Below are 18,807 nucleotides of genomic sequence, written 5' to 3'. Positions count from 1 at the left end.
CGATGCATTTTCCCCCTGAATTCTTATGTTATGTAATGAGAAGCAGTTTTTAAATCAATCTAACTGACCTTTACTGGGAATAAACTCTGGGTTAACAGAAGATTCTTAGTTGTCTTTTAAATGGTTATATTTTTAGTGCCTTTTGTTTAATTACATTGCTGTCTAATGGGATCCATTTTTTACTGCTGTTGTTAATCCAAATACTGAGTGCTTTTTTCATTTTCTCAATTATTGCGCAGGGGAACAAGCTGTCATATTTGAGGAAATTAAAGATCCTGCAAGATCCTCATTTTTCTTTATGGGCTGGATTGTTGTTTCATTTAAACTTTTTGCAACATATGATACCTTTTCCTCTTTTTTAAGACAATCCAAAATTTGTATCTTTGATTATAGAGAAATAAATTTTCTTTCGAGCAGTGCTTTTTTACTTTCTTTAGGCATAATTTAGGTCTGGAATTTAATTCACAACAAAGAAATTATTCCAATATGATTCTTAAGAACAAAGTTTAGTCCCACATACCCGGAAAAATTTATACACAATCAAATAAAAGCCAAAATAACCTTACAAAAACCTTAAAAGTCATGAACTGCATGCCTATAAGTCACAATTTTTTATGGTCTCAAACAAACACAAGTTGAATAGCACAAAACCTAACACGGGAATTTTCCAACAAAATAAAATACAGGGATTCCTCAATAATTTTTTTGCATAACAACCAGAGAGCCAACAGCAGGGATTCACAAAAAAGAAAGGAAATGTTGAAAAATTACATCCAACATAATAGCAGGATCTTCCCCACATAAAAGCTCAAAAATACCGTGAAATCTTCACTACATAACTAAGCTATTTAACTCTCTAATCACTTAGCTCAGGAAGCTAAATGATATTGTAGTAACTGAGAGCAAAGTGGAGGAGAAATTGTTGAAGTTAAACATAAGGAAGGCACTTGGGACGGATGGAAACTATCCATCAGTTATATTAAACAGTTATATTAAAGGAGGCAGCAAAGGAAGTAAGCAAACCCTTAGCCATAATTATGAAAGCTTCCTTGGACTCAGGGAGATCCCCATGGACCGGAGATGTGCAAATGTGTCCCCAATTCACAAAGTGTGACATGGGTTGTTGTTGTTGTTGTTTGGTTTTTAGGAGCATTAACAACTAAGGCCATATTGCTCCGGGATATGCGGTGGCCATTCCCTGACCTTTCCGCATCATCTATATTTGGTGGTGACGGGCTCGAACCCCGGTCTAATCAAGAAGCGTGTGTGACATGGGTAAATACAGACCTGTTAGTCTAACTTCTGTTCCGGGGAAAATAATGGAGTCGCTGGTTAAGGAAGCGTAAAGTATAACTCCATAATATGAGGGATGCCTCATGGTGTATGAAATGAATCAGACTAAACGCACTTTAGGGCTTATGCCTCAGGCTGCATAAAAGTTTAACTGATGTACAAGTTAGTGCAAGAGCACTAAAGAGCACTAACTTGTATGTCATTTCATCTGATTCATTTCACACACCATCAGGCTTCTCTCATATTGTGGAGTTATACTTCATAACTGAATTGTCATTACTGCATCACCAGGGTACTTACCCACCCACAAAGGAAAGTCAAAATAGTCTTGAAATGGTGCTGTCTGGGTGGTGGTAACCCTGAGAATAAGTAACAATAGTCTTTTCCATTGGTGAAGCGTTACTTATTTGAGGTAGTGCAATATCATGACAACTCGTGAAGGTATTCACAATATGAGATGTACTGAAAATTATGGTGTTTTCAGCTATTTTAGAATTTGCTGAGTACTAACACGATGCTCTTGCACTAACTTGTACATTAGTTAAACTTTCAAGCAGCCTGAAGTATAAGCCCTAAAATGCACTTAGTTAGACTAATCATAAAAATTCATTAAGTGAAAATTTACAAAATTAGGATTTGGTGTATACTAAAACAAATCGATACAATTCACTAAATAAGATGCTAGATGATGCAAAACATTACAAGATATACCTAATAGTTCTTTTGATTGATTTGAAGAATCTCCTTTGGCTAAAGTTTGTCGTAGCCTATTAATGTCATCTTTTAACTTGGAATTTTCCATTTCAAGGTCTTGAAGCTGTATGAATTGAAAAGAAAAGGTGGAAAAAAAAAAAAAAATATATATATATATATTAGTATTAGTACTGACAAAATAATACAAAGAAAGTTCACATAATGATAAAAAGAAATTTTTGCACAAGACATATCTTTCAGTACAATTGTTAAATTAGAACACATCCAATGTGTGAGAATTTTCAGCAAGGTGAAATGGATACTTGTGTGCTTATTAATATGAATACAGGGGACCCCCGCTTAACGCTGATAATTCGTTCCTGAAAAACAGAGTGCTAAGTGAATCCGCACTAAGTGAGCTCCACATTCCCATAAGGTAACATATGTATTTGTAAGTTGTGGTCGGTGCCATAGGATATTTCCTAATCAATAATAAATGGTAGTGAAAAGATGCACAAATGTTGGTCAAAATATTTAGTATTCAAATATTTGTACATATTTTTTTTTTTTTGCCACTGAAAGAAAAAAAAAAGCATTGTTTCAATTTGGATGGCGAACTCAAAACAGCTGATTTGGTATGGTTGTTAAAGAGAAAAATTCCATGGTTGTTAAACACACAGGGCTATTCGGCAATATGGTGAAGGCAAGAATTTATAGTTCACTATTGGTGCAAGACAACAGTTTGTTTGGGATGAACTCTAATGGATGAGTCACAATCCTTCAGTATATTCAACAAAGCAGAATGACTGATGACCTCAATCCTTAGACAGATGTTAGTAGTTCATATACTGGATAATACATCTAACTTTATCCTACATTCTTCTGGACTGAATATACTAAATATACCAAAGAAATGATGGGAAGAAGTTTATATATTTCAAGACCAACAACATAGTACGTCATCCTAAATAAAGTATGTAAATATAGAATATATATATATACATAAATATTTATATATATAGACATATGTTTATTTTCAGTGTATTGGGTAGGGGTGCTGACCTGTCAATTGTAATTACCATAGAAAAAACTGAGAATGCTGGCAAGGTAAAAGAGATAATCTGAAATTAAATTAGATTAACATAAAAATAATAATGGTAATAACGATGGTATCTAAAGTAGTGGGTCCTAGTGCTTTAACTACTTATTCATAGGGTCAGCAGCCAAAACTGTAGGAGCCATTGCAATAAGCAAGGTCTCTGTTTCTGTTATTATGTATATGTGCGAAATGTATACTTGACAGAGACCAAAAGGAAGGAATAAAATTCAAAAATAAATAAAAAAATAAGTATATAAATATAAAATAGAATTAAAAAGCTAAAATAATGCCGATTAAATCTTTGGCATTATTTTAGCTTTTTAACATTATTTTATTTTAGCATTTTAACTCTATTTTATATTTATATACTTATTTTTATTTATGTTTTAATTTTATTCCTTCCTTTTGGTCTCTGTCAGGTCAGCTATCATGTATACATTTCGCACATATACATCATAACAGAAACAGAGACCCTGCTTACTGTGGTGGCTCCTGTGGTTTTGGCTGCCGACCCTATGAAAAAGTAGATAAAGCCCTAGAACCCGCTACTTTAGGTACCATCATTATTATCATTTTTATGTTAATATAATTTAATTTCAGGTTATCTTTTTTTCTTTGCCGGTATTCTCAATTTTTTCCATAGTAATTACAATTGACAGGTCAGTACCCCTACCCAATACAGTGAGAATAAACATTTCATTATGGTTGCCAGATAACTCTACTAGTAGTGCCCCAGATCCATAACCCAGTTTAATAATTTAATACCCTTTCTTGATCCTTCGCACTTTCTACATACTATGTATATATATACAGGGTGATTCACTACCAGTGCGACAAACTCGCAGGAGGTGTAGGGGGCACAAAGACGAATCGGAATCACATAGCATTGCAGGGTCTGAAATGCCTTCGTCATGCGGTAGAGGACGTTGAACTGGAGGTCACGTGAACAGCGATCCTGCTGGAAGTCAGCATTTGCGAACCAGTTCCCGAGGCAGTAGGATGGACGAGTATTCAAACGTTGAACTGGCTGACATGCACCTTGCGTATGGAGCTGCGGACTGCAATGGGCGCGCCACTCTGCGCTTGTACCAGGAACGTTTCCTGCACAGGCATGCTCCTCATCATACGATTTTCGCACGTGTGCACAGAAGGTTATGTGAGACTGGTTGTTTCACGACAGGTACTATGAATCGAGAGCGAACGAAGAGGACACCAGACAATGAGCAGAATGTCCTACGTTTTGCAGAAGGCAATCCAAGTACGAGTACTCGAGCGATAGGCCAACGATTGGGTATTTCCCAATCCACTGTATGGAGGATACTGCCAACAAACCAAATGAGTTCATACCATCTGCAACGCATCCAATCATTGGAGCCTGCGGATTATCCACTCCGGAGGACTTTTGCTACTTGGTTTCTTCAACAGAAACGGTCCGCAAATGCTGACATCCAGCGGGATCGCTGTTCACACGACCTCCCATTCAATGTCCTCTACCGCATGATGAAGGCATTCCAGACCCTGCAATGCTATGGATTCGGATTTAGTCTTTGTGCCCCCTACACCTTCTGCAAGTTTGTCGCACTGGTAGTGAATCACCCTGTATATAGTATGTACACACACACATACGCACACGCACGCACGCACACACACACTATGGCTGTAGGGTACATTTTGCTAATGCAGTGTCTCTGATCCATAATCAATGTTATCTTCCTTTTCGTACTGTACTCTCCACCCTCTATGATTACTTAGCTTCTTAATACTAATATAAAAATGCAGTAAGCTATAAGGCATATTATGTAACTAATGCAGTATTAAGAATGATACAATTAATTCAGAAGTTAGGAAAAATTGTTGTAATCACTAAATTTCAAACAGTAGAAAACAAAGACTCCATGTATATTTGCTTGCAAATTAAATGGTTTATTGATTATTATCTCTAGATGGAAAAGAGAATTTCCCTACACAAAGATCAATTCAATTAACTAAAAAACCTCACAATTAATGTCAACATTTCGGGTCTGCTCTGAGATTGTATTCTCAAGTAATGTCTATACTGTAGAGGAGACATTGCAATAAGGTACACACATCTCAGAAGAGTTCAGCCACCTCTACAAAAAATTGTAGAGAAACCTCTACAGAAACTTGTCTGGAGACCAGAATCCCAGAGTGGATCTGAAAGGTTAACATCAACTGCAATTGATGCCAAACATTTCATTATGCAGATGATGCTTTAGTTTCCAGCATATCTGAATCCAGAGCTAGAACTATGGTGGGGCGAGCTGGGTGCCAGCTCCAGGCACAGCAGTTTAAGGGTGCACTTGACCGGTTATATATTTTAAAATTTGCTTCATTTTTGATTTAATTACAGTTGTACCTGTGTTTAATGAACTTCTTTATAGCGAATTTTTTAAAATTTCTTTTGGAGAAGAAGAATGAAGAAAATTTCCATATAACGAATGGATTACGAAAGACAACTTTGTATGGATTGTTCCCACCTCTGGCCGTTAGGCAATTTAAGCAATTAGAAAGCACAAATTAAGTGTTAAAGAGATTACCATTCCACAATGTAAGTAGTGCCAGTAAAACCGTATATACATAAAACCTGTATAGTCAGTCAAAAGATTAAGGTGTACTCCTGGCACAGATTATAGTTTCTGTTCAACTTGTGTTCTTTGTTTAAAATTAAAAATAAAAATATTATTAAAGGAACTACTGCATTATTTTTGCACATGCTACATCCGTTTCCAGAAATTTTTGTGATTTTGTGAGAGCGAAAAAAAAAAAAAAAATTATAAACTCAGGATTTATAATCACTTGCTCAAAAAAAAAAAATATATATATATATATCAGGGAGGAACAATGTTTTTGAATATCTATTTGGAACTTCGCTCGCATTAATTAATAAATTTGACTTGCAGAATGCTGCTTTCGACCTTGTATTAAAATACAACAAAGACTTAAATGTCAGATATTTCAACAGAAATTGAAAGTTTGAAAAATCATGTTTTATGAGTTCTGCAGGATATAAAATCTGTTTACAACTTCTCCAATTCATTCATGAGTATCGTCTAATAGAATCTTATCCAAATATAGAAATAGCATTACGAAATTTTTTTATCCTGCTTGTAAAAATAGCTTCTTGTGAAAGGTCCTTCAGTAAACTTAAATTGATAAAAATTACTTTAGATGAACAACCAGACAAGGACAACCAACCAACATATCAATTATATCCATTGAAAATTACACGTTGCACAAAACATAAATTATGATAAAATTATTGATGATTTTGCTTGGGCAATAGCGAGAAAAATTCAATTAAAATAATACATCTTCATTGCATATTTTTATTTTATGTTATAATGTTAAAAGTATTATATTTTGCAATATTTTCTTTCGATGATTTTATACTAGATACATAAACATAAACTATCTGTGATTATTTAATTTCTTTGTAGTTATATGTATTTTCTTTATAGTTTATAAAGAAACATATTCTCTGTAGATATGAATGAATATTTTTAAGTTTATTTTTCTTTGATATTTTTGTTTTGTTATATTCATTGTATTATTAATTTAAATATTGTATTATATTAAATATTTATTAATATTAATTTGCATAATAATGCAAATTACAGATGGTTGCAATAGTAATTCTCATAAATTCATAAAGATTGGCTACCTATGGGGGTGTAGCCCCCCATAGGTAGCCAATCTCTAATGGAGCATGTCATGATTGGAAACAAATGCAGTGATATTGAGAAATACTATCTTGTTGGGCACAAAGATTTAATATTGGAAGGAGATGGTAAGGAATTAATAGACCAAATTGTGAAAGAAGGAAAGTAGCTAAACACCAACATAGAACACTTTTGCCACAGGCATAGGATTTCCTAGTTCTGGCTCTGACTGAATCAGCTAATTTAGGAAGTGAATGATTAAAGTGATTAAAGTGAACTCAAAGATAATTCTTCTTTATATTAAGCAAGTAGAGAGCAAAATATTCAACAGAAGCAAAAGGAAAAATGACATAAGAGAAATTCCCAATAGAATTATTGGGAATAAAGGAGGAACATAGAAAGTAGTTAAGATGCATATGTCAAAATATTTGATATTGATTTTTCTGTTGGTTACCAGTGCAAATCACATTTCATTAATCAATAGTAGTCCTTATTAATATATTGGCATCTGAAGATAATATTGCACTGTGTTTATTATGTATGTTCAAGTGGGGCATTCATGAGCTGATTTGTATGTTGTGCACTCTGGAAAACCTTATTCCCTCCATTTGAGATCAATTATTTACCCCCTCCCCACTGAAGAGACCTTTTAAAAATTCCTCCAATCTCTGACATGATTTAAGCTCAGACTTCTCCGAGCAGCAAGTAGTAAAAACACTAAATTGTCAGAGGGCTCATTAACCAAAAAGCCTTCAAGGTAGATACTTTTAATTGGGAGAAATTAAATTATATATATTTTAAGAATTGGGAGAAATTAAATGTGAAATCTATGCAAACACCAAAAACTTAACTGGATCAACAGGAATAATTAGTATGATTTGATGGTACAGAATGTATTTTGTTTTCAAATCACCAAAGAGAGTCCAAGGAGTTTGATATAAGTTAAAAATCTGTATATTGATGTGTAAGTGTACTCAGAAAAGTGGTCAATATCTCTATAACTAAGGGGAACATCAACTCAAAAAGACACTGCTTGCATAAGCAGAGAAATTGTCATCATGACTGAAAAATATATACAGAAATGATGAGAAAAAACAGATAAGAAAACACAGCTGAAAGAGTATCTCCTAGGAGTAAGTTCACACTGGAGGAACAGATAAAAGGGCTATTAAAATTTAAAAAATACCATTGTCTTGTCATTTAAACAGAAATTTATGAATTTGAAGAAATGGATATAAAATGAAAAAAAAAAAAAAGGATGTTGTGAAAGGAACAACAGAACAAAAGGTGGTTAGGCCATATTGCACCTGTTCATGGTTTGGGTATCACTAATTTCATCTTAGGATTAGATGCTATTATTTAAATTTATGCATTTTAAATACTTAAACAGATCCTTGAAATCTGCTTTATTACCAAGAATATGTGATAAGGTTAAGGGTTCCTGCAAGTTGGAGAGGAAGCTGAAGCTGGATTTACGGACAGATGAAAGGTGGGGACATTCAATGAGAATATGTTTTATTGTTAGGTGCGATTGGCAAAAAAAAGCACTGACGAGGAGGAGTCTCGCCCAAAAGCAAATGCAGATGAGTTGGATGTGAATGACCGATGCCTTGCCAGAATTACTTCTTGTCGCCTGTTTCTTCTAAAACTAGATGTCCACAGTTGAGGCTCTTTTTTTATCTGGAACAGTTCATTATTGGTTTGAGATTGCCAGAGGTGAGACCATTGTTCCCAAAATGTTTTTTTAATAATGGATTTGTAGTCTTTGAATGGAACTTTCAGTTGACTGTAAGATCCAGAGTCGGGATGTTTAGCAGCCTCATCCGCACGATCATTACCTTGGATGCCGACATGACCAGGAATCCAGCAGAAGATAACCTTGTAGTTGGCTGTTTGACAGCAAAATAATTTAGACTGGATCTCTTTAAGAACGGGATGAGAGGGAGGAGGAAAGGTAGATTGATGTTGTTGTTATTTGGTTTTTAGGAGCATTAGCAACTAAGGCCATATTGCTCAGGGATATGCGGTGGTCATTCCCTGACCTTTCCGCATCCTCCGTATTTGGTGGTGACAGGCTCGAACCCCAGTCTAATCAAGAAGCGTGTGCTACGCACTGCTGCTCCTTCCCACCTGGCTACGGAGGCGCCAGGTAGATTGAAAGGCACTGATTGCACTTAAAGAGCCTGTATATATCAGAGATTGTTTGATATATTTGTTTATGTTATCTAGAGCCAGTTTTATTGCAAATAATTCTGCAGTATAGATACTGCATTCAGTGGGAAGATTGTTTGTTATTTGGTTTTTAGGAGCATTAGCAACTAAGGCCATATTGCTCCGGGGATATGCGGTGGTCATTCCCTGACCTTTCTGCATCCCCCGTATTTGGTGGTCACGGGCTTGAATCCCGGTCTGATCAAGAAGCGTGTGCTATGCACTGCTGCTCCTGCCCACCTGGCTATGGAGGCACCTCAGCGGGAAGAGAGGCAGCTGTTAAGAAAGTGGCGGAAACTGCTGCTGCACCAACAGCCGTAACTGTTTTGGAGCCGCTGGTATAGATATGAACTTTCTCTGAGTTTTCCAAAGAATGCAGTTTATGTAGCTGTTGAAAGTTGGTATTTTCCAGGGAGGATTTTCCCCATCTTGAAAAGAAATTGTCACAGAGAGGTATGAATTCAGTCCAGGGAGGTTCAGGAGTAGCAAGGTCTTGGAATATATTCTTAAAGTTAATTTTCCAACTGATCATGAGTTCTTGCAGTCGAATCCCTGTGGGGTGGTTTTCATTAGGTTTATTGAGATATAGCAGGATGTGTTGAGGATCAAACAGATACCGCCAGCTGGGGTGGACTGGAGTACTTCCAATCTTTGCTGCATAATTTAACAATAACATTTTTCTCCTGAGATGCAGAGGGGATTCATTTGCTCAATATACAGGCTGTGAACCGGAGATGTTCTGAAGGCTCCAATAGCTATCCTAAGGGCACTATGCTGGATGGTGTTCAGACGTAATAGAGAACTTTTCCTGGTGGAGTCGTAGACAGGTGCTCCATAATCCAAGCGCAATCTTATTAAGGCTCTATAGAGATGTAGGAGAGAGCTTCTGTCAGCACCCCAGGACATAGCATTCAGTTTTTTAAGACAAGTATTCCGGAGATACGCTATATGGGAAGCAAAATTAAGTTTATTATCTAAATGTAACCCCAACAGATGGAAATTGTTAGTGACAGGAATCAGGCTGTTATTTAAAAATATTTCTGGATCCGGATGTAGTTTCCGTTTTTTACAGAAATGAATAGCAGCAGACTTCTTTTCTACTAGGGAATAACCATTCCGCAATACCCATGATTCTATTCTAGCTATAGCAATTTGAAGTTGCCTTTCAATGGTGTTCATAGTCTGGGATTGAGTAGAGATAATGAAGTCATCGGCAAACATGTATGATTGTACTGTATTTGGTACATCCCTTGTCATGTTGGTGATTCTTATTGCAAATAATGTTGGACTCAGAATGGAACCCTGTGGTACACCTTCCTCTTGTTCAAATGTTTGGGATAAATTATTCATGTGTCTGACCTGAAAAGTTCTATGGCATAGGAAGCTTTGGTATAAATTGGGGTAGATGACCTCTCAAGCTGAAAGAATGAAGATCTTGAAGAACACCATATCGCCGGGTGGTATTGAAGGCTTTCTCAATATCTAGATTAATCATGACCAGATGCTGTCCCCTTATGAAGGCATTACGTATATTTGCCTCTGCTTTTATCATTATGTCTAAGATGGAACGGTTTTTCCGAAACCCGTACTGATTACTATTTAGCAAGTTGTTAAGTTTCCAGGACCAGATTAACTGCCTGTGAACCATTTTTTCCAGGATTTTGCCTAAACAATTGGACTATAGTTATGTGGAAAGGTACGATCCTTTCCGGGCTTTGGGAAGGCTAGAACTATTGAGTGACACCAGGAGATTGGGTAAGCATTTTCTAAGAATATTCGGTTATAATAGTTTAATAATGATCTTTCTTGCTCTGTCGTTCAGTTCTTTTAACATTATATAGTAGATCCAATCTGGACCAGCAGTGCTATTTGATGTTTTATTGAGTGCTCCAAAAAGTTCTGTTAATGTGAATGGCTAGTTATATGGATGTGAAACTCTCGTGGAAAAATTAATCTTATGCTGCTCTGCAGTTTTTTTAATTCGCTGAAAGGTTGGTTTGTAGGAGGCTATTGCTGATATACTGGCGAATGATTCTGCTAAGGAATTTGCTATTTCTCCCAGGGATTACAACTCTTTCCCTTTGCAGTTTAGTATTGTAGCTGGGGACTGAATGTATTTGCCATTAAGCATTTGTATTTTCCTCCAGATAATGCTGCTGTCTGTATCCTTGTTTATGCTTGAGGAAAAGCTAATCCAGGCATCTTTCTTTGCTTTTCATCTTATTTGGCGGAATTTGGCTTTCAGTCTTTTGAAGTTAATTAGATTGGTAGTTGTGGGAAATTTACGAAATAAATTCCAAGCTCTATTTTTGTACTGTTTGGCATGTGTGCAATCTTGATTCCACCAGTAATTACTATGTTTCCGTTTCCCCGGGAAAGATTTTGGTATTGTAGAGATAGCAGCTTGTAATATTTGATTAGTTACATGTTCTGTGACATTGTCTATGGGTTGAGATCAGATTATTTTATTGCCTAACTGTACACGAGATGCATAATCATACCAGTGTGCCCTACGAAATTTCCAAAAGGAGCGATATAGTGAAGAAGAGTTTACCCGTGTTTGCAGCTTGCAGAGAATCGGAAGGTGATCACTGTTTAGTGGATTTTCAAGAACCGACCACTCCATAACACTATATACGGAGGGAGAACAGATTGACAGATCTATTGAACTCATGGATCTTGTCGAAAAATGAATATAGGTAGGTTCACCAGTGTTCAGAATGGTAAGTTGATAAGAGTCTAGAAGGGATTATATTAACTTTCCTCTCTTGTCAATTGTTAGAAATCCCCACATCAGATGATGAGCATTAAAGTCTCCAAGTAAGCAGCATAACGGTGGATGAGATCACATATATTATCTTTTATACTGCCAAACCCTCTACAATTCCATTGAAGAATTCCTTCCATTAAGCAGTTTTGTTGGTTGTTTTTGTTTCTGACTGCTTTTTAGTTGTGACTTGTTTGCATCAATCCGATTTTCCTTTGTCTTTCTTTGGAAAGTATGGATGTGTTACGTCCATCTCATCAGTCGCATGAAGTTCTAATATGTCTTCTGAGTCATTGTGCTGGTCAATATCCATTCTGGTTGAATTTGGTGGTTTCAGTACCATGGTTTCTGTCACTTTTTGTTTTGCTGTTGGGTTTACATTAGCTGGAATGGTAATTGGTGTATTACAGGCTTGTTCAGATTTTTGTTGCGAAGGACACTGTTTGGGGGCAGAGAGCATGGAGCGTGCCCAATTAGCGATGGACATATTTGGGGGAACGGCAACATCTGTTTGTGTATTTATTGACTGAAATTGTGTAGCAGCCGCTGCATATGTTTTGGATCTGTTTTTAGTATTTCCCTTCTCGCCTCTGAATATGTCACTTTATTCTCAACTTTATACTTCTGGATTTTTTTTTTCCTTGCTTGCAAAGTTCGCAACTTTTGGAAAAAGCTGGGTGATCACCCTTACAGTTTAGGCAAACAGAAGTTGTAGCAGCGCATTCAGTTTGATTGTGCTCCTTCGATCCACAAACTGGACATACTGACTCACCTCGACATGCAGTTTGGGAGTGTCCATATTTTTGGCACGTTGCACCTGATTGGGTTTGGGATGTAAGGACGGGCACGGAAATGGAGATAGCCTGCTTTAACAGATGATGGTAGGATGGGAGAGCTGAAAGTGAGAATTATGCTCCTAGTGGGAACAAGAACACCATCTTTCCGAGTCATAATTCTCCTTGCTTGTATGACTTTTTGTTTACGTAGCTCTTAAACTATCTCCTCCTCTGATACAGTTAACAAGTCCCATTCTGCGATTACTCCCTTCGAGGAGTTTAAGGTGGCATGGGGAGTAACTTTTATTGGTTGTCCGCCAAAAGTAGTCATGTTTAATAATTTTCCGGAATGCTGGGATTTCATGGTCTCTAAAAGAAGATCCCCAGACTGGAGCCGCTTTACTGTTTTTGGTGAACCTGCAGCAGACGCATTTTTGGACAAGGAATGGGAACAGTTTACTCAGAGGCAGCTCTGATAGAGAGTGTAGTATGAGGAATGCTGGTATTTCCTCTTGTGGGGTTGTTTTCAAGCTCTTTGGTTGAGAATAGTCATTTTTGGTGTCATTTTCTAGTCTTGAGCTCAATGGCTCTAAAGGTGGAAAAGAACTGTTTTCCATCTTTGCTCCTTTCAGCCCTGGGAGAGTGGATTTCTTCTCCCAGGTTACCGGCCCCGCCACGGGGAGGCAGGAGCAGTGCCGCTAGAGTGACCAAGCGGTGTAAAGGTTAGTAAGTTAGTGTAATGGAAAAAAAGAAAGGTGGTTTTCCTTCCTGTAACTTAGTTACAATTCGTAATACTAAGTTAACAAATAATTAATGAGAATGTAAGAAAACTTTTACAAATGAATATAACTGTAGCTTTGACAAAAACACTAGAAATCATTCAGGGAATCGCTTGATCACTATAACGCTTGGCACCCGGGGCCAGAGAACAAAAGGAACAACCATACCAGATCACAGCAATATCACAAAAACAAGAGTAAAGATCACTTGCCGGGCATTTAAAAATGTTGAAATGGTTCACAAATTTTTGCTGCTGCTCTGAAGGTTAGGCCATAATGAACAGAAGTTGGCCTAATGCTAAAAATATGAACTGATTAACTCCTAATAACAGAATCTTACTCAGGATTTTTAGGAATGGTGAACGAACAAAGATAAGCTGAAAATCCACTATGTTCTGAGAGTTAGAACATGTATGAATGAAGATAACTTTGAACATTTTGCAACTACAACAGACTCTTGATTAACCAGGAAGTGGATTAACCGGGACACTTCAAGACTCCAAATAAAAAAAAAAAAAAGAACCAAAAATCATAAAATTCAAGTAATAACTAGAATAGGTATAAACAGATGTTTTTTTGCAAGTCGTAAATAAGTGGCGATATAAGTCATCATTAGGAGATTAGTATGCCTATTAATCTTGCAATGCCCGCCATCTTCACGTCGCTCAAACAAAAAAACCCCCAAATGTTTAGTTTGTTTTAGTGCATCGCGTCGATTGTTGGTTTCCATCACACCACAAATGGACAAATTTTGTTTTGTTATTTATGTCAGGAATGTCAGAATTTTTTTTTATAGTAACTTTTTTTTTTTTGTTTAGAAATCGTGAAAATGATGGGCAAATACAAGAGAATTTAACAAAAACTTGAAATTATTCAAAAGTTGAAAACGGTGCATCTGTTAAATCTCTACAGACCGTTATAATGTTGGTGACCAAACCATACGCGACACTGTAAAAAATAAAAAGGGAAGCATCATATTGGACATGCAAGTAGTACGTGGTAAGTTTTTCATTTTTTATCTATCGGTATACTTTTTACGTATGTTGCTGAACATTTTTCAATACAGTAAGTCCCCGACATACGTAGTTCAGACTTGCGTTACGTTTTTTATATGACTGAAGATTTCAGTGAAGGGGGCACACATTTCACTACAATAATGTAAAAACCCACAGAATTATAGCTATCGGTATTATCGCAAATGCAATAAGATCGAGTTTACTGCCTGTTTATAATGAATTGCATTAACAGAAAAGCCCAATAAACTGGAAAGTGCAAATTGTTTTTATTGTTTTATGGCAGTGGCCTCCAGAAATGTTCTTTAGTAAAATGTGAGCTCGCATGGGGTGATAATGAGTTTTTGCCTTAACCCTGTGAAGTTCTTTCCAGAAAATTTAATTTTGACAGTTATCATGGTGCCAACTAAGACAATAAGTGACAGCAGTACTAGTAAATTTATCAAGTAAAGGAAAGCAATCGAGTTGGATCAGAAAATTAAAATAATAAGGATGTATGAAAATGGCCAAACATTAACAAGTATCACACGGAATTCAGATTTGCCAGTGGCAACGGTGAACACAATAAAGGAGAAAGACAGAATACGAGAAGTGGTGAAGCGATCAGCACCAATGAGGTCAACTATAATAACCAGGGCTACGAAATACAAATCAGCTTTTACAGTACAGTAACATGCTTTTTTCCTTCCTCTTATGTTTTCGTATGTGCCACTCCGGCTATTCACCACTATCCCCAGATAAAGTTTTTAATTGAACTAATTAAAAATATATAACTATTTTTCTTCATTTTTCTGAGGATATTATGTGGTTTTTGTAATGTTGGCATATCATGGAAATATTGGAGCAATATTTTTTTAGTCATTCCCAAGTTACGTAAAACTCGACTTACGTAAGAAGTCCGGGAATGTATTTCTTATGTATGTTGGGAACTTACTGTATTTTTGGATTAACTGGGAAATCAATTATCCGGGAATTTTTTTTTACCATCTATCCCAGAAAATCAAGAGTCTACTGTATTAGTTATGGAGGTCTGAGCTAAGGACTGATTGTACAGGACAAACTAAGATATCTGTAACATGAATACCTTGCAATTTTAATGCAAAAATTTGGAATGCCACTGGGACCTAGAGTTGAATGATCAGGTAGGGAATTAATTTTTTGAATTGAGTTGCAAAAGACACCAAAGTGAGAACACTGGAAATAAGAAATTCACCAAATAAATCTAAAAGGTGACTGGTTGAGCAGAGAAATAATTTATGTAGTAGCCACATAACATGGAATTCTATGTAGGATTTCCTAGGTTTGAAGGGACTGGCAGTGAGAAAACATTTTTAGTTTTGTTCTAATTCTGTTCTCTAAGACTCATATTTTAGCCTGACTGAATAAATGCCTTTGATTTTGAAAATAAACATGTGTAGTAGTAGTGGCACATGATGCAAGAAAGCAAGTGTAGGAGCTTATGCAGCATCAGCCAAAAAAAAAAAAAAAAAAAAAAAATCACACCATTCCCTCCAAATGCCTGTCCAGTTCCTCCTTAAATTTATTTAACCTATCAACTTCTACAACGACAGATGGAAGTTTGTTCCAGCAATTAACCACCAGCTGGCTAAAGGCAAATTTCCGCACATCTATTCTACATCTGTCCTTTCTTAATTTGAACTTATGTCCCCGTAGGTTGGTAATCTGAACAAGTGGAAGGATCCCATCAGAATTCAGCGTGCTCAACCCATTCAAGGCCTTATAGACCTCAAGCAGATCACCGCGCAGGTGCCTAGTCTCCAGCCACTGCAATTTGCAGAACTTAAGCCTCTCTTGGTAAGAGAATCCCTTCATTCCCCTCACCAATCGTGTTGCTCTTCTCTGTACACGCTCAAGCAAATCTACATCCTTCCTAAAATGAGGCCTCCAGACCTGTACGCAGTACTCAAGGCGTGGCCTGACCATTGCCTTATACAGAGGGACAATCACCTCCTTTTCCCTGCTAGCAAAATTCCTATATATCATTGACAAAACCCATGACCCGCCCTAGCAGCCTGTCTGCACTGCTCAGAAAACTTCATATCTGACTGCACAATTACTCCCAGGTCTTTTTCATTTTCTACCACCTTAAGTGTAGTACCACACAGTTGGTACGTTTCTCTGGGGTTACTTCTACCCATATGCAGTACTTTGCATTTGTCAAGGTTGAACTTCAGTTGCCACTTCTTAGCCCATCTGCCCAAATTATCTAGATCCTGTTGCAGTAGCACACTGCCATTACTGTCATTAACAACCCTGCCAACCTTTGTGTCATCTGCAAACTTCGACATTAAGCCTGATATACCTTCATCAATATCATTGATAAATACACAAAACAACAGTGGACCCAACACCGAACCCTGTGGGACTCCACTAATAACATTAGTCCACAAAGAGCAGCACCCATTGATTACCACCCTCTGTCTTCTCCCACTTAACCATCCTTTTATCCATTGTAGCAACTTACCCTTAATACCATTCTGCTCCAATTTGTACAGTAGTCTTCCATGCGCAACAGTGTCAAAAGCTTTCCTGAAATCCAAGTATATGATATCAAAATTATTTTTTGCATCCAGTTCCTTTGTGACCACATCATAATAACCAATCAAATTTGTCTTTGTATCCCCCCAAACTAGCAGTTTTCCGACCCATCTAACACTGCCTCGATAGCATCAGCAAATATTCTTGCACCCTTTCTATTTAAGTGTATCCCATCCCTGTAGAAGCAATCTCTCCTGTTAACAAGTACAGTCCAGGCTGAAAAAAAATTCTACCCCTTGAGCCTTGCACAATCTTTCCAGGGCCGAACTGATCGACAAGGCTCTCATCATGTACTCCCTCCTATCGTGTCTGGGCAGAATTGCAGACACTTTCAAATTCAACCCTATTTCACGGCTTTTTTTCAACAGTGACCTGTACTTGTTGAGTAATTCCGCCGGTCTCCTACTCTTAATATCATTAGTGCCAACGTGTACAACTATATCACCTTTTGTGCCCTTGAAAGATGATATCCGCTCTACAACGTCATCAACCTTTGCCCCTGGCAGACATACCCTGGTCCTGTTCCACCTATCCTTTTTACAAAGGATGTTCCCCGTGTATCTTCAGAGGAATTAATTTTATAGAGCTTGTGGTCTTTCCATTTGTTTAAATAATGACAAAAGAGTATTCTAATACGGTTTAGTATATTTCTGATATGAAGTAGAGCCAGGAGACAATCCAAAACCAGGGATCTAACAAAGAAATCTAAAGGCAATTATATACAAAGGAAAAAAAAGGTAGAAATAAAACTGACTAGATCTTCATTAATATGATTATGGGATATAATTGTAGGGTTCACTTTTGCTATAAACAACAAATTCATCACAGCTGTTGAAGCAACCAGAAAAACCAACCTCTAATAGAGCATGCCATGATAGAAAACACATGCAGTGATATTGAGAAATATTATCTTGTTGGGCAGAATGTTGGAAAGGGATGGTAAGGAATTAATGGACCAAACTGTGAAAAGAGGAAGGTAGCTAAACACATATTTCCAGTTTGCTTCCAAGCTAATAATTCAGCTTGAAAACTTTTGTGATTTTACTGCTTTTATTTAATGAACCCATAATTGCAAAAAATTTGATAAAAGAGAGCTATTAAGCGCTCAATAATTCCTATATTCTATTATATTATGAAACCACAGGGATTACCTTTATTTTAGATATAAGAAGCTTCTTTTCCAACCAACTCCCCTAGTCCAACGCACTGATAATTCTTTGGGAAGGCGATATCAGTTTTACAAAACATGTGGGACATCTTCCCAACTGTCAGAACCGTACTGTTCAGACCCAACATTGAGCACCCAAGACTTCTGTCTTCAAACACCATACCTCTGGAAGCAAGGAAACCATTACGTGGATTGACATAAAATTAAATTTTGAAGGTCTAAACCGCTTAATAAATATGGACCGATTATTTTCTTCGGTCCTGTAGCTTGACATTAGAATTAAATTTAGGGGTCTAAAAAGTTTAATGGATATGGGGGGAATTATTCTCTACATTCCTTAAGTCGGACTAGAACTTTTCGGGGCGTCATGTTCACAGGAATAGAGCAACTCACAATTAATCCGAAACTTTTGTCTTATGTTGTAGTGTTTGTTCTTCACACGTGCGTATAAGCGACCAATGGTCTACGGATATTGATTGAAGTTTCATGTAGTTTCATCTCTAAGGTTTCCGCAATAAGTAGTTTGTGGTAGTTGTGTTGAATATTTGTAATTTTTGCGTTATTAAAGGCAAATGAATATCGTTCATTTATTGTGTGGAACAAAAGTTCCGATGCATTTGAATGACCCACCCGCAGAGAAGCTTCATGTTGTTTTGCTCGAAACTGTGCCACTCCCACGGTAGATCCTACATAAACAGCGTCGCAATTTTTGCATGGGATGCTGTATACCAGGTCATGCGATGATTGGAATGTGGTGTTTGAAGGTCAA

General features: G+C 36.9%; 1 protein-coding gene across 3 annotated transcripts in view; it reads right to left on the bottom strand.

Annotated features, from left to right (window-relative positions):
* The window catches only part of didum (dilute class unconventional myosin), an 814,019-nt gene that overhangs the window by 247,729 nt on the left and 547,483 nt on the right, over positions 1-18,807 (bottom strand). For all 3 annotated transcript variants that reach the window (XM_090373351.1, XM_090373360.1, XM_090373369.1), the window contains exon 27: positions 2,005-2,110. In XM_090373351.1, the coding sequence (XP_090229477.1) occupies positions 2,005-2,110 (106 nt within the window). The remainder of the gene's footprint in view (positions 1-2,004; positions 2,111-18,807) is intronic.

This window comes from Mastigoproctus giganteus, chromosome 1 (assembly GCF_048544385.1).
Source record: "Mastigoproctus giganteus isolate SK-2022 chromosome 1, ASM4854438v1, whole genome shotgun sequence".
In the NCBI taxonomy this organism is placed as follows: Eukaryota; Metazoa; Arthropoda; class Arachnida; order Uropygi; family Thelyphonidae; genus Mastigoproctus; species Mastigoproctus giganteus.
This window is presented reverse-complemented; position numbering and strand designations above follow the sequence as displayed.